The following is a 20,003-nucleotide window of genomic DNA, read 5'->3' as shown; positions in this document are numbered from 1 at the left end:
CCTTATAATATCTGAATAAGCAACCATCATACTAACGTGTAAAAATCATCTACCCATATACACAAACACAGGGAATAAAATAGCCCCAAATCCATTGAAAAATGTGGGTTCATAGTGGTACTTGAACGTGATTTATACCTGCTAGTCTATTTTAATTGCTTCCATGGTGAAATACTTACTTTCATTAGTGTCACAGGTGAGCTGGATGGCACAAAATTCATCTGATTTTTGATTGGATGGTCACCAATTATGCAGGCCTTAGTGTCCTCCACAATCACGTATTATTACCCTGACTAAACTTTGGAATGAATTCAGTTATTTTGCAGAGGCATACTCTCATATAGAAAATCATAAAAATGGTTCAGCAGAGATAGAATTGAGCTCCTCCCATGGGCATGCCCGTCCCTAGATCTAAACCCTATTGAAAAACCTGTGGAGGTGGCTACAGTGTGACAAAAAGCGTAGTATTCTGGGTGATCTTGAGATTGTATAAAGAGGAACAATCGAAGATCCCTCTATCTGTACTCTCCCATCTTGTGAAAGACAGGAAGATTAGGTCCTGTTTTGTAGGCAAAAGATGGTTGTACATATTATTAACCGGAGTGCTGATAATTGTGACATTACATGACTAGATTTTTTTCCCCCACCGAATATCAGGACTTGAAATAAAAGCAAAAATATTTGAAGCTAAATAATACTTCTTCGGCCAGCGTGCTTATAAGTATTGACGACACAGTGGACAAGCATTCACTTAAAACTCTCACCTACAATTTAAAAAAATCCAAATTGACCCAAAATGCATGGTTTTTGAATTTGGAAGAAAGCTGGAGTACCAGAAGAAACCACAAACAAGCTCAGAGCCAAACAAACACCTTATTGAATGGCGAGAGCAGATTCAAACCCGCAACCTTTTGACTGTGAAGCAGACAACTAACCATTACTACTGAGCTATTTCGACAGTTCACAGGTCAGGAAAAGAGCAGTAGAAAAGAACATTTGTTTTGTTTTGATCATTTTATTGCTGTCACACATTCATGCATCCACATTTGTAGGCTCGCAATCTGAGGGCAACGCAGTTTGATCTATTTTTAATAAATTATATTTACTGTTAGAGATGAACAGAATGAACTCTTGCCATGAAAAGAAAATTTCAAGTTAAGCATATGAAACAAAAGAATTTTTAGAATCCTTGGCGCAATAACAAGCGCATACAGATAACCCTCTTGTTGTTCCTGGTGGGCAGTGAAGTGTTATGAATGGAAAAAAGGCAACTGCTTCCTGACTTCCAGGCAAACCAAAAAAAAAAAAAAAAACTGTCATCGTAGAGGAAGCCCCTCCCAAAAACAAACTTCACATTTAAACATTCACGTGTACACATATGTACTTAGTGGTGACCAATCTGATCAAACATGCTGACAGTGTGAGATTGATAAGGCCTTTTCAACTTGTTTAAGCAACTGTGGACTGCTTTGTTATGTCCCACACTACTATGTTCAACTAGTGTAGTGGCGGCTTTGATTAAAGCCAGCTTGATTGTAGTTCTGGCCGCCATGTTGGAAAAACTGTTCAAACTGTCCTCCTTGATTAAAATTCTGGCCTCCTCTCCCTCCCCAGCCTCCTCGACCTCCTCTTCCCCTGCCTCCCCTACCGCCGCCTCTCTCTTGTTGCCAGTTTCCATTCTGATGGTAATTGTCATTGTAGCCTGAATGATGGCTGGACTCCTGGTGGCCTCCTTGGTTGCCTCCGCCTCCTCTGTAAGCACCTCTCGGTCCACCTCCGCCCTGATGGCCGCTCATATCTTGATAGTGGCCTTTGTTGTAACCTCCTCTCCCTCCTCCTCCTCCACCCCCCTCCCCCCAGCCTCCTTGCACCCTTCCGCCTCTACCGCCGCCTCCTCCTCTGCCTCCTCTTTCTCCTCCGCCCCGCTCATAGCCCCCCCGACCGCCTTGTGAATAATGATCGTAACCTCCCCTGCTACCGCCATGCCCACCTCCGCCATAGTGTCCACTACCTTGGGGGCCATCCTGCCGCTTTTGCCATGAAGGCATTTCTGGAGGGGGAGGCTCAATCTCACAGGGACGACCTCCTCTGTCTGGCACTCGACCCATTAAAACCTGGTGGAGAGAAAACCCAGACAAGAAATGGCAAGTTCAACACAAACTTTTGTCTCCCACTGTGACAAAACAAAAATGAGACATTTCTTGATCAAATTCTTGCTACAACAAGTGAGAGCAAACACATAGATTTAATTGCTATCCCCCATTGTGATTTCATTTTTTTTTGTATATTCTAGGTCCTATTCCCAACCCTACTTTTAACAAAAAATATATTAGATGTAATCTGTATTACAAGAAACAATAGTTTTATTAAAATGTTTTAAGTCATATATATGCAAAGCTTTTGCTAAAAAAAAAAAAACCAAATGAACTATGATTTGATATGACAGTTTTATCTGCATTTGGCGTTGTTTGCTAAACAGTTGGAATTGTTGTATTCTAAAGTTTCCTAACAACACAAATTCGACCAAACAATTGTGATCGATGTCATACATCAGATTATGGTGCAACAAGAATGCTAATAAATCCAAGGTTTTATCACTTCTACTATTCTTGTTTCATGAATAGAATGCAAAAAAAAAAAAAAAAACATGTTGCAAGCACTATTTTTTTGGTATATTCTTGAGTATGAGACAACAGGATTTGAACGGTGCAAAGTTCAACTGCGGGAAATTTGCATTTTGCAAAATGAACAGCCACTAAATTGTGGTGTCCATGTGGTCCTTGAATGTACCGACCAAACGTGATGGCTTTATTCACGCCACATCAATATTCAAACTTTCTTTCCATGTTTAACTTTCGATCTAAAAACAATATTCCTCAAATTTACCACAAAAACAGAATCAACCTTGCCATTCTGACAACTGGAAAAGACTGTATGTCTGTGGACACTTTGGACTTTGGACAAAAGCTCATTACCATGGTTACCTTTTAGTTCATTTAACAATTGCATGTGTACACAATAAACAGCAGATGGTGCTATTACAACAAGTTAAATGCCAAAAGAAATGAAAGACAGTACATTAGAGTTGATTGCTCATTATTATAACCTGAATAATTAAAATGAGCAAGTATATTTGTTATATGACTCAGTTGATGTATATCAACATCAAATTTAATTATTTCAAGGAAAGAGTGTGTCACAGAGAGCATGACATTGTTTTGATTAAGATAATGGCAATTCACTTCCTAGGACAGAAGACATTTTTTTTTAACTCTTTCACTCACCTTATTAATAGCACACGCAGTTTTCTCTCTGGACCTTCCACTGCTTGTGCGAAGGATTTTTGAAAAGTCTTGCCGGGCTGCAAGAAGGTGCGCGACAGAGATTTTGCTTTTGGAACCAAGAGCGGAACGTAGCGGCTGATAAACTTTAGTTAAATTCCCAGCATGCGTCTGTTTTGAGAAAAAAAAAGGACAATTAGTTTAAAGACAGAACAAGCTATTCTTCTGAAACAAGATGTTGCATACCTTGGCTCTTTCAGACCAACCAAAAGACTGCACTGTCACATCCAGACGTTTTAACAACATCTTCCTTCTCACTTCATATTCATTTACAAGTGCTTGATTGATGGCTTCAATTTTTTCCTGTAAAAAGAAGAAACAAGGCAGCGGTATTACTACTTGGACGGTACACATTATTTTCCCCCAAACTAATCTTAGTTTACCATGTGCACAGGTCCAAAGGGTTTCTTCAGCAAAGGTTCTCCTATATGACTTGGTGGTACTCTACTTGTGGCTTCTTTCAGCTACAATACACAATGATAGATAACAACAAGCAATGTGAGAAAATACAACAAACATCAATTTCAAAAGATCACATTGTAAAGCAAAAGCAAGGAGTTGTACATCACTTAAATTAATATGACCAAAAAGAAAAAAGATAGGTTAGTATTTCAAATCCAGGTAAAACTAAGCATTACAAAGTGTGTTTATAAATATTCACGAATACAGTAACATGAATTCATAGGCTATCTTTTAGAATTGCCTACAGTGTTGAATAATTTGTGAATGTGTTTTGAGTGACACAGGTGAAAATGAATTTATATCTACTTCATCATACCTGCAACCACATTATGGCTCAAGTGATCCAATGTTTGTATGTTGCTGTTCAAATTCCATGTTCTGTGATTTTGAAAAATATTTTCAAAATGCACAACAACTGAATAAAAATACTTATAGCCACAGAAAGTAGATTAGTGATAGGACGGTTGTGCAAATGTGCACACCATTATATAAGTGAGGATATGGATGTGCTCGGAATTTAGCAACGATAATCAAATTAATTGAAGAGGCATCAGCACACTTTTGGCACACAGTGAATAATTTTGGAGGTGTGGGAGTAGTATCAGTATGGTTATCTTACAATTAAAGGGCTTTATATTTTAAATCAGCTCAACACATAGCCATTATGCAGAGTGCATTTGAATGTTTCCCTTGGACTTGAAAGGATTCTATTAGTATGACGAGTTATTATAATCTTAAAGTGCCTGTAAGTATGAATATGAGGGTGAATGGTTAGATCCTATCTGTCAATTTTGCTTTGGTTAGCTTGTCAAAAGTCCATGTTTCCATTATTTTGTTTACCTTCATTGAATATTTACTGTTTGTGTAATAGTAAAATTGTGTGGATATTTTGCAGGACAAAACTAACCTTCTTTTCGATGCCACTAAAGAACTGGAACATGGCAATGTTGGCTGGAGGCTTGGACATGCCCAGTGCCATGCAGATGCCCTTAAGTTCCTGGAAGGCAGGGCTACCAGACTCCTGGGCCTTCTTCTGGGGTCTGTTGACCAAGATCATCCTCGAAGCCTCAAGCTCGGATACCAGAAAGGCTGAGATGAAAGCGACTCATTATTTCAGTCATATTTGAATTTGTATACATCGCTTGCTCAAATAGTTCCTTCTGCTCAAGTACAATTGTACAGTCATGAATTGAATATGTGCTATAGAGCAAATAGAAATATCCACATAGAGTAGTGTTGGAGAAATGACGTGACTGGACTGCATTCAAATTCTTTCAAGTATGAGTCAGCTGGATTTACACTGAAAGTCCAAGTGGCTAATTCCATTTAAATTTCTTCTGAAGTGTTTTAGACTCCATAGGATTTACTTGAAAGGAAAAAGCTGTGATTTGGATTGATTCCTCATTGACACGAGTTTGACCTTTTTCTGTCATAACCGCATATATATATTTTGTCAAGGTATATTTCATGTGGCAAATATGGAGTTTGATTAAATTATTAAAAACGTACAATTTAAATCTTGGACGATGTAGAGACATGCTATATTATACAAAAAGAAGTTGCCAATAATGAAACCATACAGAGCAGCAGCAGACAGTCATTCTTGGTTAGAAGCCTTTGGTTGATGGCTCCACTCGTGAGGACGGAGTAAGGACAAGCGACTTCTGTCAATAGACCGCTCATCTCCAGCTGGAAGCCCTCTGCCTCACTTGGACCTGCAATATGTAAAAGTAAAACTACCATATATTTTTGTACTTGTGAAATTAAAAACATTTGTGCATGCATACACACATATATTACAATTATACAGGATGTTCTTCAAACTCATGTTAATCCTCCTGAATTTGCAAAATCACCCATGTAGCTGGCACTGGTGTGGTATGGTCTGTTGCCATGACAACAAAACGTGTGGCCTTCGATTATTATTAGGATTATGTATTTGGGTTTGGTTACGTATTGTATTTGATTTGATTTTGATTTAAGTGTTACTATTTCAATCGAGTCATTATTTGCGGGTGAGGTTATAGACAATCACTTCCATTTTGAGGTCATTTAAGTAGAAGTGCAGGTGTGTGCATGAGAGCATAAGAAAAATAAGTCGTTTGCGAAAAAAAACGATTGTCGGATGAACTCTAATTCTTTTTATGATCTACTTTGGTTTTTGGGTGCAACGGTATGTTATTTTTATTTATTGACTCGCTGTGTAATTCAAATGCTGTAAATACTAATTGTAAATATTGTTGCAAATACTTGCTTTTAGTTTTCACTGTGTTTTCACGTGGAAGAACAAATAACAGTGATTGTGAACATCAGTAAGAGACGTGAATCCTGGACCTGGGTAGATACACTCCACCCCATTTTCCTCATCCCATTTGTTATGAACATATATTGACTGTTCATCAGTATTTTAATTAGTATTTTTAATTAAATAGATATATAAAATTACTAAATTAACTCAAGAAGCTCATTTTTGTAATGTGGGACATACGAAGAAAGCCTACGGAAGCTCCGGGAAGTCCACACAATAAGGCTGAAGTCAAAAATGGAACCCCAAATTTCAAAACGATGCCACTATGTCACCCGACTGCTCACATGTAACCAAATGACAAGGATTTATAAAGTGAAGCTATTTGCGAAGAAACATTTGAAACCTTACAGTTTGTGGCGTGGACATTCTCCTCTAGTTTACTGTATAGTCTGAGCTCCGACACAATCCAAGCACAGAGCTTTGTAAACTCCGGCGAAGCAGCCCCACCATTCACAGCTGACTCCAGAGCTCCATCCTCCAACAGTGGGCCTTGATACCTTTAAATGACAAAGCAAATTCAAAATTATTAGTTTAAGCCAGAACACAATCTTTTCATTGAAATGATTTGTAGTTAAAACTGAGAGCGACTAAATATAGACCTGCTTCCAAATGTAACTTATCATTTAGGGAATGACCCCATACACCATGACGACATGACATAAATGATGACTTCTAGGGAGGGTTGAAAAAGGATCTGCACTTGATCGCAGCAACGATTACAACAGAGCAGTTTCGTTTCAAGAGACGTGTTGCTGAGAAGGGCGGCTTATTTGTAGCAGATGGTTATAACGTTATAATTGTCATCAATGCAGCTAGATTAAAACGACCGTCTGACTAATGTTAGCTTAAAAAACGAATCAGTTGGTTCGCCGAAGATGACCACGTCACATTGCTAAAGATACATGCATGGCTAGCCATTGACATTACAACTATGCATTAATATATTTGTGGAGACTCCTTTTTCCCTATTCACTCACCCTAAATCCTCAAGAGAAACAATAATATCATTCTCCATTGCAAGAATTTTTACGTAGGCTCAAAATCCACAAAACGTGAAACACATTAATGGGCCAGTTGGATTGACGGCAATTGACTTCTTCGTTGGAAATATTTCCGCTCAACAACGCGTGGAAGGTACAATATCATCCTCCAGTGTAAGATTTCTGACTAGACGAACGCCGGAGAAACAATAAAGCGTTTTTTAGATTTTTTTTTTAAAAAGTAAATTGTTCTCTTATTTATTTGTCTTGTGTCTCTCTTCTGATGACCGGCATAAGTTTGACTGTTTTTTTTTACATTTTGCTACATACTTATGATTATTATATCATATGTTATAAACATATTTTATCCCTCGAGAAAAACTACAAAAAGCGGGAAGTTATTTTTCATGAAAAATTATTCATGTTTAAAATTAATTAATAATTTGTAATACATTTTTGCAGTTCTGCCCCTTTTGTTTTTACGAGCAACAAAAAAATAATTCCGTGCACTGCTCTTGGTCAATAGAGGGCGGTATTGTTGAGTGCACTGTTGTACGTAGAAGAAGAGTCTGTTTAGGTTTAAGCCATTCTTCCGTTCAACGCGTTTGCTTCAACGATTTAGTTGCAAACGTCGTATGTTCTCCAGCTTGAATTGATCGTAATTGAATTTACTGCTTGATCAGAACAAGTACAGAACAATGTACCGACGCGGACATTGTCCGCAGTCTTTCGGTGCGCCACCATCACGCGGCACTCAGTTCAATGTGGGAACGCCGTGTGGGCCTTCTCCTGGACATTTACCTCCTGGACCGCCCAGACCATTTTCGTCTTCAACACCGCTGGACAACCAATTTCTGCCAAGACCCCCAGGACCTAACTATATGAATGTACGTACACGATATGCTCATGCTTGGCGGGGGCAGGTTTTGGTGGCTAAGCGTAAGAAATAAATGTATAAGGACCCAGTCGAAACAACGACACGTACTGTACACTTAAAGAGAATGTCACTATTTGATATTTGATGTGAAAAACATCTACTTCGGTGACCCAAGATATTCGACATGTCTTTTCCGCTGCTCTTTACAGAACAATTGGCTCGTTTGTACCAGTTTTACAAGTTGATCGGGTTTTGCATAAATTGGCATTAACGTCAACACTAATGGATGAGTAGTCTCAAAATTTCTCTCAACAAAATAAAGTTCTTATACATAAGAGACACGAGACGTAATAAATAACCATTAATATATTACGTTTTGTAGAGCCACTTCTCTGCGTGTCATAATTAGGTTTCATTTCTAAGTATAATTGAGCACGTTGTAAACACCTCATTTTGTGATATAAAAAATAAGAACAAGGTAAATCATTTCAAAATAATTTCCATGAAATCGATCTAATCTCTGAGAACTTTTGTAGCTGTGGATGTGACTTCAGAAATAACCAATCAAATTCAAAATCATGTTATGTGTGAGTTGGCACACATCTACCACCAGTTTAAGTCTACTATACCCCAAATGAAGTTCATATGTTTTGTGCCTCTCTCTGTCAGAAATGTAAAACAGCATCTTCATCTCAATCGTCTTCATCAAGTGCATTAAATATGGCACAGTAAAGATATAGAGAAAAATTAGGCATCTTTCCAAAATTCATAGAATGACTAAAAGAAAACAGATTAGGGAGTTTGCAAAGAGGCGAAAAGCAACATCAAAGGGGCTTGAGGGAATTTTGGCAATACTGTTGGCGATACTAACCCTAACCCTACTAATAATTTTCTCCCTTATTAACAGATTATTTTCAATGATTTTGGTTATAGATCCCATACTGGAAGGACAAGTCTTGGAATGATTTGACTTTTGGCCTTTTTTAACATACTTTATAGGATTGCTTTCACTTTTTGTAATCAACTATCTACTTGTCAATTACAACACATGAAGTTGATTAATAAGATGATTTTGTTCCACAATTAGGCTCAAAGCTGAAACTTTATGTCTCAACTTTCTCCCTTTGAAATGAATGGAAATAGTGATTTGTTGCAGCTCCCTCAAACAAATTATTTTATATATTTATTTAACTTGGAGGAGATGCTTCAGCTGCCTCGCAAGTCAATTTTTACTCTCGCAACACAAAGAAAAAAAAATCAAGCGACAGCAGCTACAAAAACAACAACAAAAAAAACACGTAAGTTGGGAATCGGGGTACCTCTAAGTCAAAGTACCACAAAGGAGGAGAATTTGCTTGGTACTTTAAATTGTTGCAATATGCCTTCATTGTCAATGTTTTTTTCATGCAAAGTCCCATTAACGTAAATTCTGAATACTCTCAGCCCCACTGTAGCTCATTCTCCATAGACCGTAGTACAGTGATTACACTGGGTGGTAGCCAGCATCTTGCCTCTCCGGCACCAACATCACACCCTCAGGTCTCCCAGTGGAATCCTTCAACTGTTAAGCATACACCAGAAAACAGGTATGTAATCGCATGTAGTGCTGGGTGTTATGCTGATATAAATTGCCATGTCTATATGTTGTTGGGGTTTTTTTTGTGCCATTTCTTTCCTCTCGTCTCTTTTGTCACATTGTCTCTATTTCACCCTTTAAACAAAGATTTTCATACTGTATACAGTATTGGAACGCTCAAGTATTATTTTTGCATGAACACTGCTTATCTAAGAGAGAAACAAGAGTAAGAAACATGTTTCGCAAAACTGTCAACATTTTACGTCGTTGTGGTTGTTAACGGCAGCTTGCGTGGTTTTGCGATGTAACACTATTTTACGTGATTAACACACACGCGCAGGCACAAATCCGGGTTCAACAATGTAGGAAGAAGGAAAAGTATCAGCGCCTGAAAAGCAGTTACATCTTAGCTACTCCTGCCTGTCAAACACGTTGCAATTTCACTCTAAGTCTGTAATTATAGCCTCCATGCCAACAAATAAGCTTCACTTCTACAAGTATCATTCATGCAAAAGGATTGCTATCGTGTAAATTAAAAGAGGGGAAAACAGAGGCCGTGCTAATTTCTAAGCTAACCTAATACTCATGAATGAATTTGTGCTTGGATGACAGTACACTTCCCAGAGGTCTCGCTCAAACTGCATTAAAGCAGAGTGTATCCAATTTTTATCCCCCCAAAAAATAGCACATAATTTAATAAGTGTCTGGCTGGATAGAAATAGATATAATGCTAAACTAAAGCTAAACAGGAAATTAATGCTACACAGCATTGTGTTCGCCAGCCGGAGAAAATGGCCATGCAGAGAACAGTGTACAGCGTTTCCTTTTTTTTTCGCAATTAATGGGGACCAGAAAACCCACGTGGTAAGAGAACTACACGAAGTAGCAACAAATAGGCAGATTTTGTTATGCAGCAGTTGTTTTATGATATTTCATTGTATTTTACTTGACACGATTTTATTTTTTATGAACATATGTTATTGTATATCATTAGTGTGATATAAGATGGCCTATACCAGGATAGTTCTTTTTTCCATATTGCCCAGCACTATGTATATGTTATTAAAAGTCAGCAGTGAAATATTTTCATTTTTTTATTCGAAGTGCTGATTGATTATCTTTTTCAGTGACAGTGCTGGCGAAGAATTCCTGAGATGTATAGCTGCGAATAAACCTTTCCCAGAATATCTGAGAGGAAACATGGCATACAACTTGGCTGATGCATTAAAGTCTGCCAGTATCCTGAAGGAAGCTGTCAAGTCAGACCAGATTTTCCAGAAGTGCTTGACCAGGAGCAAAAGTCCCAGCAGGAGCCCGAACCGCATCCGTGGAAGATCTCGAGCCAAAAGCCGAGCGCGGAGCCACGCTGGAAGTCGAAGTAGAAGCAGAAGTCGGGGAAGGAGCAAAAGTTGCGTTCGTGCAAAAAGTCGAGCAAGAAGCAAAAGCAGGGCCCGCAGTCGAAGCCAAAGCAGGAAAAGTCGTGCACGGAGCAAAAGCAGGCCAAGGCGGTCATCGTCACGAAGTAGCAGTCTGGAAAAGAGCAATGGTAAAAGCAGAAAGCGGGAAAGGAGCCCCAGCCTTATCGAAGACCGTGCTAGTTGTAGTAGTGATGTCATTGGCAAGAGTTTGTTGGAAGGACTTAAGATCGTCATGAAAAATAAAGTCATGGAAAACCAGCTGCCCTCTCTCAAGAATGCTATTCTCGCAATGCAGGTAGGTAATGCCATTAATACATTTACTTATGTATGTATGTGGATAAAATTGTTAATGGATTGTTAGTGGATAAAAACTTCTCAGGAATATATTAGTTGTGGTCTAATCAGCAGACAGACACAATCATCCATGAGTGAAACCGAAGGATACTGATTCCGATACTGTTCACATGAATTTGCTGCACATTGTTACATTTTTAGAGTTTCTCATTTACAAATACTTGAATAATTTAAAATAACTTTATTCTGTTCCCATCGTTCACAGTTGAAGAGCTTTTCAAAAGACTTCATTTGTTGATAAGCATCACATCACTACATTAGTATCTATAAGACATTTTGTCCCAACACGTTTTGTGCTTGTTTGTTCTTAATAGGAAAAAAGGTGTTGCGTGTTATTAAGTTGTTTGTGGACTTGGAATGGAGTATTTACAATTCCAATAGTTTAAAAATTTTAACTGGAAAATGTTGATTTGGAATTTGAAGTATTTTGAGCTGTGAGCATGGTAAAAATAACACTTCATTCAAAGTCAGGTAACACAATGTAAATGTACAAGCACTTTATGTATAAAGTGTAATGGTTTGAAACAATACTTTTCTCTTTTCAGGCCTCAGGTAAAAACAAACATCCGCGGACTGTCTTCAATGAGAAACAACATGACACGCCAGAAACATCACTGGAAAATGACAGCGTGCTTCTTCCTCATGATAGAGTTGTCAGTGATTTCTCTTGGCTTCAGCCCCAAAGTCAGACAGCTTCAAAAGGTGATCAGTTTGAAGATGAAGAAGAGTGGTTCTTATATGGCGATGAAAAGGCTACACCAGAAAATCCATATTGTGGAACATCTACAGCACTAATGACAGGAAAGTTGGACAAATCGGACCGTGGCGAAAGAAAGTATTGTGATTTGGGTAGTCAACAGCATAATCGTGATGAATCGTATGGCCCCTCATCCTCAAGGCAGGGTTTGGCTAATCTGGATAACAAAAAATCTGAAAAGATCAAAAGAATATTGAGCAATTTGGGCATAACAAACAGTAGCGAAGGAGGCAAACCATTTTCGGAGCCACGTGTTAGTTGTACAGCACCCTCCTTTGGTACGCTATTACCTCAGAGCCCTAATGTACGGCAAGCCCTGGAGTCCCTACAGTCACTCATCAAAGGTGAGATGATATCCCATCAAATACTGAGATTATTGAATGAAATTTGGGATTTAATTATTCACTGCCAGTTTGGTCTACTTGCGCCATATACGAGAGACATAAAATTGGAAAGTCAAAATATATAGCTTGCAAAGGTGGTTACTTGTAACCTTTAAGAATATGAAAAACTCTTCACACCTCTATTTATTTTGGAGGGATGTTTGATTTGATTTTTTTCTCTTGAGCTTGACTGCCATGTTACATTTAATGCCTTGGAAATGATTTTGTACACCTTTGCAGGTTTGCATTCGGTTTACATTAACGATTCCCTCTGAAGCTTTGGGGCTCTCTGCTTATCACGGCATGTGCTATGTTAAAAAATCTTGTAAGAAAAAAAAAGGGTCGCAGGCTTGCTGATGCCTATCCTAGCTGAGCTGGTGAAAATGATTGGAATGATTTATCTTGGTATCTTTTTTATGTTTACAAAACAAGGCTTTCCAACAGGGGTGGGTAGACTTTGTATATTTGATTTATGTTGATAAAGCAAAATTTACCTTACTCTTACGTGATCCAGATAACTAACACTAATTTTGTTGTTCTTGTGGATGTTTATTTTCTACCCAGTTGTAAGGGTAAGGTTTAGTGTTTTCTTAGTGGACCATATATAGGATTTCATGTTTAACATTTTGATTTTGCTTTTTTTTTAAGCAACCAATGAGAAGAAGGAAAAAGGGGATGCAGTTGGCGCATCCCTATCATCCTCTGATCAACACAAGGTAAAGATTTTATGAGCCGGCAACTGAAAATCCATGACAGAACACTCTTTAACAAGAGCCCAACGCAAATATTTTCACTTGTAAAGTAAATACGTAAACAGCTCTTTCTGTTTTTGTTTTTCACTATGTTTATAAAAATGCATACAAGAAACAGGATGCCTCCTTTAAACCAACAAAGTAGATGACACAAAAAAATAAAATAAAATAAAATAATTAGCTTTTCCCCCCTACCTCTTGTGTTGGACTAACTTGTCTTTTGCATTTTCTAGGCGAAAGGAAGCGACAGGAACGAAGTCAAACGTGCAAAAACAGGTCAAGCTGAAATTTTGATGAACCAAGTGGGGGATTTGCTGAAAGAGGAAGGTAAAGTAGTCTTTGTATGCTCTATTTATTATAAATTGTTCCATTATTAAATACATAAGGAATTCACTGCTTGTCATGTCTTTATGCAGGTTTGCATTTCTTTAAACCAGTGATTGGGTTTTACTGCCAGAAATGTGATGAATTTATTGGAGATTTAAATACCGTTGAAACCCATGCAGCCGCCCACTCTAATCAAAACACTGGCCATGTAAGTATTCCCTTTTTCATATAAATGTTGGATAGAATTCGTATTTGTCGATTTATATCAACTAGGTAGAAAAGTGAGTGGAAGGTTTAAGTCGAACACAGCCCTACAGTGTATTGGCAATCTATAAATATATACGGAATGGCAATTTATGAAAATAAGATGCAAAAAACTAATTGAATTATTACTTATCAAATCTGACCATTTTTTTGTGAGTTATTGAATGACGACTTGACTTATTGTGATTTGTGATGTGACGTATTAAAGCCACTAAAAAAAAAAAAAATCATTTACTTGCGGTTCGATTTGTATATTTTTCCGCTTTTTAATATTTTTAAACATTTTTTTAAAAAAAAAGGAAGTTTTAAGGTTTAAAAAAAATATTCCAAAGTATTTCAAATAGGCATCAAGTTATGCACAGATTTTCCGGTCCTTATAACTTGAAAATAACTGGCTCACTGTGCTTTGATGCGGGATTTTTTTTTTTTTTTTTTAAGTTTAAAATTAATGTGGAGAGCATGGTACCTTCTCTATGCAAAAACTGCTTTCATAAATGGCTTGCGAACCCCAGAAACACTATTGCAGTGGTTTCCAAATTCCCTGACACTTTGTGCAGCTTGTCATGTGCAGTGTATAAATGTCTCAATGATTTGATGTCTTAACCAAATATCATATGTCATTGGATATATATCTAAATATAACTATTCTGTCTCATTTTTATTTTTGTGTGCAGAAAACACTGGTGAATAAACATACAGAGACAAGGCACTCCAACTGTAGCAGTGGCAAAAAACATTCCTTCCCGTCAGACCAAATACACCATAATACAGACAACAAAAAACAAGGAAATCATTTTGAAAAGAAGAAGCAAGAGAAGGATCAAAGAATCAAACAGGAGAAGGATGATGATCATCATAGTCTTGGACCTGGGCAGGGAAGTAATTTCTTAGATGTGATGAGAAAGGAGAAGCTGCTCATAACCGTTTGTGTTGAATCTCCAAAAATTAGAAAGGAGCTGGATGAGAATCAAGACCTTGAAAGTTGTGCTAATGTTAAGGAGGAAGCAGCAGCCAATAGTAAGTCTAATAGCGTTAAAAAAAAAGATGCTAAGAAAAAAAAGAAAAGCAAAGGCAAAGACTCAAAAGGAAAGTCACACAAAAAGAAAAAGAAGAAGGACAAGAAGAAAAAGGACCATGTGTCTTAGTGATACATCGTGTCTGCTCCTTAAAAGGTTCAAGCCCCAACAAAAGTCACATCTCATGGTGAGGGAATTTGTCTTTAAAGTACACGACAGACAGAAGGCCGTCCATCATATTACGTGGCCTGTTGAACAAACCATGTTTCATGAGCAAACCTGTTCCAGAATTGCCATCACTTTTAATGGCACTCAGATATTGCAAACATTTTTAGTTACTTTTGAATTACTGTAAAATAAATGAGAAATAAATTCTGACCTTTGATTTAAAAAATAGTTATCCCTCAATTTGTTGTGTCCAAGCACTAATATTATGAGGGAATTATATATGATTTTATTTTCTGCTCTAGCGTGACATTTTTCTCTTTGGATTTATTGTTTTGTTTGTTGTCGTCACATTCTTGTTAAACACAATATAAATTGGAATTTGGTATTGGGGGAAGTCATCCAGCGTTCAAATTTTCTGATAGTATCATTCTGATTCTAACATAATCATATTAAAATGTTCCCTTGCTATTTTCAGTGCTTCTCTGTGTTTGTTTTTGTTTTGTTTTGGGGTTTTTGTTTTTTTTTTTTTGCAGAGACCCACTGTGCATGACAGACAAATTAACTAAATGCACATGCCATGGGCACTCCTCAGACGTCGACCTCCTCCTACTATAGTAAACATATTCACTTATCTTAAATTTTTAAGTCTTATACAGTAACTGTACTGTTATCAAACATGATAACAAGCAGAGTTTACACTTGAAATTCCAACTTATTACAAAAGGTAACAACTTCCAAAATCTTTCATCCTCCATGCTCTCCTTCAGTTGCACTCTCATGCTACCTTCCCCTTGAGACGACTCCCAAGTATTGTCCTCAACTGACTAGTCATGCAATGTGTCACTCACATTTAAAAAATCCTGATACCCACATATACATAAAAATTCGTGGTTTAGGGTTTTTTGGTCCCGATTAAGCCCGATTGTCAGAGATACTTAATTAGCAGGATATCTAGAGGTACAAATTGTCATCTACAACTACATATTTATAGTTGATATCTTCCCAGCTTTTTCCCTATTTGGGTCACCATTTATTTCTTTTGACGGAGGGATTTCTTTCCTGATTTTATTTATCCTACAAGCATTGAGTCGCCTCATCATTTCATCAGCAGCTGCCCAAGGTAAGCAAGTGCTTCCAAAAAATGTCCTTTTAGCTTTTTTCTGTTAATACTTAATATGTTATTTATAGGTTACTGTTATAGCTAATCTCACATACAGTTGATGGAATACTTTGAGTTATGGTCCCTGTGTGGCATAAGAAATAATGGCTTGTTTTTCGTTGGAAGAGTGGGGGATTTTGAAGTGGGACTGTCATGGTGGAGTACTTATGAAATTAACATGGCAATTATGTTGCAGCTGTCTGGCCTGTTCCTGTCACAAACCAGATCACTCATCAACAAGCTGCACCTCTCTTCACCCAACATGTCGATGGAGAATTCATTTCTACCATATCAGAACCAGGTTACCGCTCAATAAGTCAAAGAGAATGATCACAGTTACATAGTAAGTAATCTACTGTACATATGTTTTTCTGAATGTGAATTTGTTTCCCGTATTAATATTTTTTTCCTTCGGGTTTCTTGTGCTTCATTTAATAAATGTCTTTGATTCATCGCCATTTTTCTGGTTTCTTTTCTGTGAAACAAGTATATTGATACCAAAATGGTATTGGTAATGTAAGACATGCTAATAACATTTTGGTAATGATGTTCCATACCGTACAGGTATTACAGAGATCACAGTTGTGAGGTTAAAGCTCCGAATCTTGAATTTTGCCCTTCCTAGATTATGTGGAGTATGCTTGTCCTCACATGTTTTAGTGGGCTTTCCTCGGCTGTCTCCAATATTCAACAATATATGCTCTTGAGCTACTCTTAATTTGTTGAGAGTACATCCTTGGTTATTCACACCAACGGTTCTCAAATTGGGATACAAGAAGACAATTCAGGGATACGTGGAGGTTTTGAGAGTGTACTTTCATGCTTTTTAATTTTTACTGACAGCACCTTTTTTTTTTTCAAATTTAGAGCAGTTTACTTGGAACATGACAAAAGCTATTGCTGAATTGTATAATGAAAAAATATTTCATAGGGGGGTAAAAAAGGGTTTAGCAACTACTGGTCTACCATGTATGAACCCTTAAACGGCTTCATCCTCAGTCCCGCCTCTTACCTTAAAGCTGTCCTAGAGGGGCGCCGCCCATTTGATGCCGGGGGTGAGGCTTTGCTTTTCCGTGTGAAATCTAATTTATCATGCAGGTGATGCGCTCATTGTCAAAGTGTGTGGGAAGAATAAACTTTTTAAAATGCAGTTTTTTGTCGACGTTAATAAAGAAAAAACAATAGCTGGTCAGAAGATGAGGTAAGGATTCTCTTTGACTTGTATTCAGTCAATGCATTTTTGGCAGATGTGTGAATGTGTGCCCGGCACTGCCTGGTGAAATGATTGACATATTTAAGTAAAAAAAGGTTAGGGTGAGCACATTCGCTCAACTTGGTAGTTTTGTATTGCAAGAGCCAATCGTCATCAAGAATGTTCTTAATATGTATCAAACATGGTACATACATTTGGCATGCTCTTTAAGTAACTCAAACAAACAAACAATGTTGGACAAAATAATCATTGCGGTCTAGAAGTTGTACAGCAAAGCCAGCTTTCAATTTCAGCCAAAAAGGAACACACTTGAAGAATGAGGACAGCAAAATTGGTCAATCTGGTAAGTGTTTTTCCTTGTTAACAGCTGTTGAAATGGGAATCAATATAAGGATGGTATTTAGTAATAGTCTTTTAGCACAAGCCCTCCTACACTAAGTAGATTAGTGCAAAACAAAACAGGCATATAATACTAATTTATGTGTTCATGTTTACGCAAAAGAAAAACTTGAATACTTTTAAAATGGCCCATGTGTGGACAGGATATCTTTGTAGAAGTTTCCTGGGTATTAAGTGAATGTAAGTACTGAGGAAAAAAGGGTTATAAAATCAGAGATGTCCTTTTTTTTGTTTTATTTAATTTTTTTTAATTATTTACAGGAAATGCCTTTTTTCCTCACTTGGAGTGCCCAACTCCAAATGTCAACGCAACCCGCTGAATTGATGGTGACTTGATATTTGTTTAAAAATTAAATCAATGAATATCAACATTAGTTTCAGACAAGAGGACACTGGTCAACACTTCTGTGGGATTCTCTGGAGGTTGTTGCTGCACTCAATGGTTTTGATGTGAAACTTAACTGGAAGTTGTGAAGATAACAGAGATGGGAACAAGTTAAACTAAGACATGTTTCAAGACTTTGACCCACAAGTCAAGACAAAGTTTTTAGGTTCTAAGTTAAGTCTCGAATGTCTTGAGTGCTTAGTGGACAAATCCAAGTCGGGTTGCAAGAAACATCACAAAGAATGCTCTGGTGGTGGCATTGAGTCAAAGGATTGCAAGCAAAAGGTTTGTAAGTCTATTTCAATCCTTTGAATTATTTTGTGATTTTTTTGTTTTGTTTTCAAACTAATTCGTACAAGTTCTGTATCAATTGTATTTTAAAATGTTATTGTTACAAATAATTATATCTTCTAAGTGTGTATCAATCAAATGTCATTAACGAAATAAAAGCTGATTTTTTTTTTTTTTATCTTGTCTCATTCGTTTTCGGATGTCAAACAACGGTATTCAGAATGTTTTCAACATGAAGGAAAAAGTCAACACTTTCTGGCATGCTGCCCTTTACTCGTCCTTGCTGGTGCTGCCCACTACAAGAGGCGTGTTTGGGTTGAGTCGACAGCAAGTGACAACGTGTTTATAAAGGCATATATTGCGCATGCTAAGATATCAAAGTTATCAAATTATTACTTATAGATAAAATTGACTTTTAGTGTAAGTACCCTGACTCATTGTTCAGATATGTGTCTGCCATATTGCATGTGCCAGATTTTCTATAAATTAATGTAAGGTAATAGGATCAAACCTATCATATATGGATGGTGCTTTGTTTTCAAATCCATGCAGAAATACCAAAACACTTGTGTGAAATAGTCATGAGATAAATTGTAAAGTTGTCAAAATCTCTTAATAGTTTTTGAGCACACCCTGAATTTGGCCATTTTCTTTTCCTTTGGAACTTTTTTTTTTTAATTGCAGACACATTTAAAATTGTGATTCTTTTTATATTGTGTGTTGCGCACGAAACACAACAAGAGCACAAAAAGTGATGGACAGTAGCCTACATGACTGAGCAGAAAGTACATCAAGCTAATAGCTCTGATCATGGAAAGTAAGTCATTCGTCCATGTATTTTACTTTTAGTTTTTTTTACACTTACTTTGCATTCTTTTAGAATCAAATTGGTATTTCAAACAAACAACTTGGTCATTTTGCTGTATACCTGTATTGTGTTTTGCAATTAACCTTAACTATTTTCATCATTCAAAAAAGTGAAGCACCAACAAGCTTGCAACACTTGTAAGGATAAGTGGCTCTGGATGGGAAAACGTGAAGCTTGGAGACCAAGCTTTTGGCAAACCTGACAAGTGCAGTTAATACATAGGGACAACATGCTTTCAAAAATCATCTTAGTTTTGTCCACTGGGGAGCGCACTGATTAGTGGAATTGACCGTTTACTGCTGAAATGGTGTTCTGAAATCGGCTCCAACTCAGAATTTGACACAGAAATGACTTGGGGAAACTTAAACTTACCAAATTTCAGAGAAAAATAATAAGCATACCTTATATAAAATGCGGTGCCAACTTGTGAAGGATGCGTTTTTGAAAAAAATAATACTGAACACATTTTAGGACATGCTGTTGACTCACATTTTGCAGTATTCTTTAATTATGGGTTGAAGTTTTCATTTTTAAGGTTTTCATTATTTACGTTTATAAGGTAGGCATTCAACTGCTCTTTCTGAATAGTTTTTGAATTGTGTAATGAGTCAGTTGAGGTTTCTAGATTAATGTAAAATTGTTCATTTCAACTGTTCAAGTTGTTTTTTGTTTGTTTGTTTTTTTAAATAAAAAAGTAACTAAATA

At 37.1% G+C, this 20,003-nt stretch overlaps 2 protein-coding genes across 3 annotated transcripts; one reads left to right on the top strand and one right to left on the bottom strand.

Annotated features, from left to right (window-relative positions):
- Positions 1 to 1,072: 1,072 nt before the first annotated feature.
- On the bottom strand, positions 1,073 to 7,235 carry tslig3a (tRNA splicing ligase complex subunit 3A). The gene is made up of 8 exons (XM_088421452.1): positions 7,089 to 7,235; positions 6,460 to 6,608; positions 5,384 to 5,518; positions 4,711 to 4,892; positions 3,725 to 3,805; positions 3,528 to 3,644; positions 3,285 to 3,452; positions 1,073 to 2,114 (listed from the first exon to the last, which is right to left on the bottom strand). Exons 1-8 carry the CDS (start codon positions 7,124 to 7,126, stop codon positions 1,494 to 1,496), a joined length of 1,491 nt encoding a protein of 496 aa, XP_088277578.1. The 5' UTR covers positions 7,127 to 7,235; the 3' UTR covers positions 1,073 to 1,493.
- A 429-nt stretch (positions 7,236 to 7,664) lies between these two features.
- Positions 7,665 to 16,600, top strand: LOC148420085 (uncharacterized). 2 transcript variants are annotated; one of them, XM_088421451.1, is made up of 8 exons: positions 7,665 to 7,978; positions 9,412 to 9,554; positions 10,672 to 11,257; positions 11,862 to 12,018; positions 13,105 to 13,172; positions 13,442 to 13,535; positions 13,625 to 13,743; positions 14,474 to 16,600. In XM_088421451.1, exons 1-8 carry the CDS (start codon positions 7,790 to 7,792, stop codon positions 14,942 to 14,944), a joined length of 1,827 nt encoding a protein of 608 aa, XP_088277577.1. In that variant the 5' UTR covers positions 7,665 to 7,789; the 3' UTR covers positions 14,945 to 16,600. The 2 variants fall into 2 exon arrangements, with proteins under 2 accessions (XP_088277577.1, XP_088277576.1); XM_088421450.1 differs by having other exon boundaries at positions 11,862 to 12,417.
- Positions 16,601 to 20,003: the final 3,403 nt, after the last annotated feature.

The sequence above is a fragment of the Hippichthys cyanospilos genome, chromosome 8 (genome assembly GCF_059441005.1).
Source record: "Hippichthys cyanospilos isolate Australia breed blue-spotted pipefish chromosome 8, RoL_Hcya_1.0, whole genome shotgun sequence".
Taxonomy (NCBI): domain Eukaryota; kingdom Metazoa; phylum Chordata; class Actinopteri; order Syngnathiformes; family Syngnathidae; genus Hippichthys; species Hippichthys cyanospilos.
The sequence above is the reverse complement of the archived record's forward strand: the minus strand, read 5'-3'. Positions and strand labels throughout refer to the sequence as shown.

What these genes read in the sequence shown, in the direction of transcription:
- tslig3a (XM_088421452.1), bottom strand. Translation starts at nt 7,126, where the DNA reads ATGGAGAATGATATTATTGTTTCTCTTGAGGATTTAGG. An exon ending in GTTTCTCTTGAGGATTTAGG is followed by an intron (nt 6,609 to 7,088) that starts GTGAGTGAATAG and finishes TGTCATTTAAAG; the next exon opens with GTATCAAGGCCCACTGTTGG. An exon ending in TTAGTGGCATCGAAAAGAAG is followed by an intron (nt 3,806 to 4,710) that starts GTTAGTTTTGTC and finishes TGTGTATTGTAG; the next exon opens with CTGAAAGAAGCCACAAGTAG.
- LOC148420085 (XM_088421450.1), top strand. Translation starts at nt 7,790, where the DNA reads ATGTACCGACGCGGACATTGTCCGCAGTCTTTCGGTGCGCCACCATCA. An exon ending in ATGCTATTCTCGCAATGCAG is followed by an intron (nt 11,258 to 11,861) that starts GTAGGTAATGCC and finishes TTCTCTTTTCAG; the next exon opens with GCCTCAGGTAAAAACAAACA. An exon ending in CATCCTCTGATCAACACAAG is followed by an intron (nt 13,173 to 13,441) that starts GTAAAGATTTTA and finishes TGCATTTTCTAG; the next exon opens with GCGAAAGGAAGCGACAGGAA.